Source organism: Propithecus coquereli, unplaced genomic scaffold (genome assembly GCF_000956105.1).
Source record: "Propithecus coquereli isolate 6110/MARCELLA unplaced genomic scaffold, Pcoq_1.0 Scaffold20, whole genome shotgun sequence".
Classification (NCBI taxonomy): Eukaryota; Metazoa; Chordata; class Mammalia; order Primates; family Indriidae; genus Propithecus; species Propithecus coquereli.
In genome coordinates this window covers 13802832-13808492 of record NW_012144967.1, presented here as the reverse complement: position 1 = coordinate 13808492, position 5661 = coordinate 13802832, and the positions used below count along the sequence as shown (strand labels likewise).

At 41.6% G+C, this 5661-nt stretch overlaps 1 protein-coding gene across 1 annotated transcript in view; it reads left to right on the top strand.

The window, feature by feature from the left end:
- The window catches only part of ZNF774 (zinc finger protein 774), a 7020-nt gene extending 5438 nt beyond the window's left edge, over positions 1 to 1582 (top strand). The window contains exon 4 of the mRNA XM_012643720.1: positions 145 to 1582. Coding sequence (XP_012499174.1) covers positions 145 to 1382 — 1238 coding nt within the window. The 3' untranslated portion in view covers positions 1383 to 1582. The remainder of the gene's footprint in view (positions 1 to 144) is intronic.
- The last annotated feature ends 4079 nt before the right edge of the window (positions 1583 to 5661 follow it).

Below are 5661 nucleotides of genomic sequence, written 5' to 3'. Positions count from 1 at the left end.
ACTTTTCACAAAGTAAAAAACAGAGTGGTTGAATTAAGTTTAGTCTGCTGCAGAAACAGTAATTTTAATCTTTCTTACTGCTTTCTGGTGTTCTTTCCTGATAACTGATAACTTTATTCTCTGTTACTTCTGTTAATTTTTCAGACTTTGAGCACCAGGTGGCAAAACTCAATCAGAACATTTCTGAAACAGAACAATGTGGAACATCCTCAGAAAGGACCAATAAAAATATTTCTCATACTCCTGGTTGGAGAGGAACCTGGGAAAGGGGCCTTGAATTAGAAGGACAACATGGAACCCTTCCAGGAGAGGGCCAGCAGGAGCTCTTTTCACAGGAGAGGGATTTAAACAAGCTCCTGGATGGATATGTAGGAAACAAGCCTGTGTGTGCAGAATGTGGGAAAAGCTTTAACCAGAGTTCCTATCTTATAAGACACCTAAGAACCCATACTGGCGAGAGGCCTTATAAATGCTTCGAGTGTGGGAAAGGCTTCAAACAGAGTTCAGACCTTGTCACCCATCGCAGAACACACACAGGAGAGAAGCCCTACCAATGCAATGGGTGTGAGAAAAAGTTCAGTGACAGCTCGACACTTATCAAACATCAGAGAACCCACACGGGTGAGAGACCCTATGAGTGCCCAGAGTGTGGGAAGACTTTTGGGCGGAAGCCACACCTTATAATGCACCAAAGAACCCACACAGGAGAGAAGCCCTACACGTGCCTCGAATGTCACAAAAGCTTTAGTCGAAGCTCAAATTTCATCACCCACCAGAGGACCCACACGGGGGTGAAGCCTTACAGGTGTAATGACTGTGGGGAGAGTTTTAGCCAGAGCTCGGATTTGATTAAGCACCAACGAACCCACACAGGAGAACGGCCCTTTAAATGCCCAGAGTGTGGGAAGGGCTTCAGAGATAGTTCTCATTTTGTAGCTCACATGAGTACTCATTCGGGAGAGAGGCCTTTCAGTTGTCCCGACTGCCACAAAAGTTTCAGTCAGAGCTCGCATCTGGTAACACACCAGAGAACACACACAGGTGAGAGACCTTTTAAGTGTGACATCTGTGGGAAAGGATTTGCTGACAGTTCTGCTCTCATTAAGCACCAACGAATCCATACAGGAGAAAGACCCTACAAATGTGGCGAGTGTGGGAAGAGCTTCAATCAGAGTTCCCACTTCATTACCCATCAACGAATCCACTTAGGAGACAGACCCTACCAATGTCCTGAGTGTGGCAAGACCTTTAATCAGCGGTCCCATTTTCTCACACACCAGAGAACACATACAGGAGAAAAACCTTTTCACTGTAGTAAATGTGACAAGAGCTTCCGTCAGAAAGCACATCTTTTATGCCATCAAAACACTCATTTGATTTAGGAAATAATCCTCAGTGGTTCTGCTACTCCCTTCCAAATTTCCATTGCTACTGTCTTGAAGTACCCCAAACAGAGAAAACCTGGACTTCAGTAGCTCAGGTTGGGCACTGATCTGTTCTCTCTCTCTTTTTCTCTGTTATAATGGAGAGGGTAAACTTAAAGGGTCCAAGTAACGTTCCGAACACAAAAGGCATTCCTTCAGTGTGTGACTGATTTAGACAGGGAAAGTAAGTTTAATGGTCTACACCTGGTTACTAAATGAGACGTGAGAGAAATGTGGCCTAGAGATCACATGTAAATGACCAAGTATAGTGCCTGGCACAAAGTAGATGCTCAATAAATAAATGGTCACATTTATTATTATCGATGAATATTTGAAGTTTTATATAAAGCCCTAATGCAGTGCCTGGCCTTTAAAAGACATTCAGTACAAGCTTGGTTGCTTGTATCAGCTTTATTATTCAATAAGGAACTTATTAATGCAGCACTCCCAGGGTCATAACTTGCAAGAAATTAGATTGGAGCTAGGTTTGGGGTCTGAACATATAGATTTAATAAAAAGGAAACTCTTTCCCGGTCCAGCGCTGTGCAGCCATTAGTCACCAGATGTCTTACTGCCATAACGAGGCAGAATTATCATACAGGATGTTTGCAGTCTGTGACTTAGAGGCTGAAAGAATTTCAGAAGCTCTTTGAACAGCAGCATATAAGATACTTCCACTGTAGGTTTGCTGTCATCTGAGATATAGAAAATATTCTATGAATATTTTCATATGTTACAGTCTTTTAGAATTTGTCTAGCAGATTTTCCGGTCCTCACCAGAAGACCCCCTAAATCTATTTTTTAAAAAAAGAAAATATTCTATGATGAGCAAATCAGAGAGATCTGGAAGAGGCAGGTAAAATTGTGGAAGCAAAATTGCTGAGAATGTCAAGTGATGTTACTGGGATCTTTCCTGGCATTTAGTTGAAGGAAGCAACCCTTATTTTCTAATTTGCTGGACCATTGGTCATTTAGTTTTATTAGGTTAATGCAACTCTCTGATCCTTTTAGGGCCATTCATTTTATGCACTAGTACATTCTTATATTTAATTGAAATAAATTGAGGGAAGGCAGTGTGTTGGAAAGAACACTGACTTAATTGAGAAGGTAAAGGGTTTGGCCCGGGCCCTGGCCCTTAATTTGTCCAGACTTTCACCTTCTCTCAGCCCCAAGTTTTACCTACCTTACTTACCTCATAAAGTTGTCATGAGGATCTAAAAAATATATATACATACATACATACACACACATATAAGCACTCTGTTGTGAACCGTAAATGTAATATCTCTAAGGTTTAATGTTACAGTACTGTTGCTAATGTCTTTTTTCCAAGTTTTGGCTAATATTTCTCCAGGTGTCTCATTTTCTCTCATAATGAGGGACTTTTTTTTTTAACTGTTGAAAAACTAAAGTGTGAAAATGCTAAATGACATGACCTATCACTGGTCACATAGTTAATGGAAGAGCCAGATTTGGGGGCAGATCACTAGATTTGCAGTCTACAGGCTTCCTCTTCAACAACAGACAAGCTCTGGGATCTGTTAGAGTGCCTCTGAGACACTACTCAAGGATAGAATATGGGACTGAAGCACCCACATGATATCTATTAAACCAGTCTGAATTTGGAAATGATGGAGGGAAGTAGCCTAAGTTGTAGGGAGCTTTACAGGATCCTGTACTAGGGTCCTTGATCCTGATGGAATGAAAGTGGAGGAGTAAGGGCAGGTGCAAGGGGTTAAGGAGGGAGCTGGGTGGTTGTCATTTTTTACAGAGAAAGGTGGTGGCTTGAAGGTTTCTTTCTTTCAAGCCTTCCTACATGAATACAGACTGAATTATTACATCAACCTTGGAACACTATTTCATTCTCTTCATTTACAGAATGCCATCTGAGTGCTGTAACTCACGGGGGCTAGAACTCAGCTGATAACCTTAGCTCCTTCTTTGAAAGGGTAATTAGATAATTGACTAGGAAAAAAAAAAGTCTTCTTAATCCAGTGCAATGGTTCTCAAAATGTGAGCCTAGACCAGTAGCACTGGCATCACCTGGGAACTTATTAGAAATGCAAATTCTCAGTCCCTACCCCAGACCTACTGAATCAGAAACTCTGTGTTCTGTGTGTTTTAATAAGCCCTCCAGGTGATTATGACACACACTCAAGTTTGAGAACCACTGTTTTAAAAGATGTCTCCTCTACTAAATATAGCCACAATGATGGTGATGTGTATAATAATACCATCAAGTGTTCCAGTCAACATTCACATTTTCCTAACCATCTTACGTTTTTTTGATTTTAGCTTTTAGTTTGTTTGAAGCAAAATCTAAATAAGGTCCTACATTCAATTGGTTGGTATGTTTCTTACAAGCTTTAATCTAAAGTCCTCTTTCCTCCCTCCCCCACCCCTCCTCTTTTCTTTCTTTCTTTTTTCTCTTTTTTCTCCTTCTCCTTCTCCTTCTTTCTTCTTCTTCGTCTCTTCTTTTCTCGTAACTTATTTGTTGTAGTGTCTCCCACAGGTCTATATTTTGTTAATTTCACCCTATTGTGTTCTTTAATGCTCCTCTATCCCCTGCTTTCCTAATAGTAGTGATTGGATCTACAAACCTGATATTCAGATATTTTGGCAAGAATACTCCATAGTGATCTTATGTACTTCCATTAGGAGGTACATGGTGTTATCTTGTCTCTCTTCTTATGATGTTAGCAGCCATTGATAATTCCTAATTTTATTTGGGGTTGCCAAATGGTGATATTTTATTTTCATCATTCCTTCTTTATTTATTATCTGGAATACTTCCATAAACAGAACTCGCCTGTGTCAACTATATGGTTTCCCTGAGATACAGTTTGTATAGGAACAGCACAATAGCTGCTTGATTAGAACTTCTTTGATTTTTAAAATACTGCTCTCTAAATTTTGGCCTCCATGACTTAGATCTCTAAGCCCCTTCCAGTGAGAGACTCTGTTCTGACAAGAAATTTCTAAATGCATAAATCTCACAATGACTTTCCTAATGTACCTTGTTGCTCTTCTCCTCCCTCCCCTCCAGTTTGTCTAGGTTCCCCATGAAGCAATGTGCTAAAGAGCTCAATAAACACTCAAGTGGGCCTGGCTGTGGCTCATGCCTGTAATCCTAGCACTCTGGGAGGCTGAGGCAGGAGGATCGCTTGAGCCCAGGAGTGTGAGGTTGCTATGAGCTATGATGATGCCACGGCACTCTACCTGGGGCAACAGAGCAAGACTCTCTCAAAAAAAACAAACAAAAAAAACCTCAAGTGATTCCTTAGTCAGGGAGAGAATCTCTAATTTGGCAATTAATATTTCCCAGTACTATCCTGGCTTGAAACAGGAGTAGCAGCTGGGAATGACTTTACATCCCTTTTATGGTAATATGAGAGTATGCCATCTTCATTTATTTCATCTACCCAAGTATTCTTCTAAATCAAATATGATCAATGCCTAGACAATGGCAATAATTTGTAAAAATCAAATGAGGAGGCAAGGGAAGAGCCCAGCAGGCAGAAGTAAGGGGTAATTTATGTGAAATTCAGGGGTTTCGTCTCTCCAGGTGTAAGTGTTTTGGCCAGGGGTAGAACGCAGAATGAGAAAATACAGAGTTGAGAATGATACTCCTCAGAAATGACATTCCGAGAATTTGCACTGGATTAATGTTAAAAGTCCTGGAAGGGTGTCCCACAAGAGGGAGCCAGTTAGAGGACATCTGAGGGAAACAAAAGCTACATTATGAGCACAAGGATTTGTAACCCCAAACGCAGTTAGGAACATGATTTGTGCTCATTGTCTGTGAGTGACCTCAGATTCAGGGGCAGGATCTGGAAGCAGCACAGAACCAGGGGTTAGAAGAGCAAGCTTCTAGTTCTGGTGCAGCTGTTTACTAGCCAGCTGTCCGTGGACAGGTCAGTTAGTCACTCTAGACTTCAGTCTATCTGTTAAATCAGATAAAGATTCCTTCTGGCTCTAAAAATTTACAGATCTGGGGCTCTCACAGATCCCAGTACTGTGCAACGTTATGAGCAGCCTCTTCCACATGTGCCCCTTTATGCTCTGAGACAATACATGCGGGTAGCCTATACCCCAGGCCTCTCTCCAGCTCCTACTCCTCCCTTCTGCCCAGGTTCTTGGAGGAAAGGTGAAACCTCAGAGCTGCCAGCAGAGTTGGCACATTACATCCAAACTAAAGAGCTCCGCAGGCTCCAGCCCCTCCTGCCCCAACTCCCCT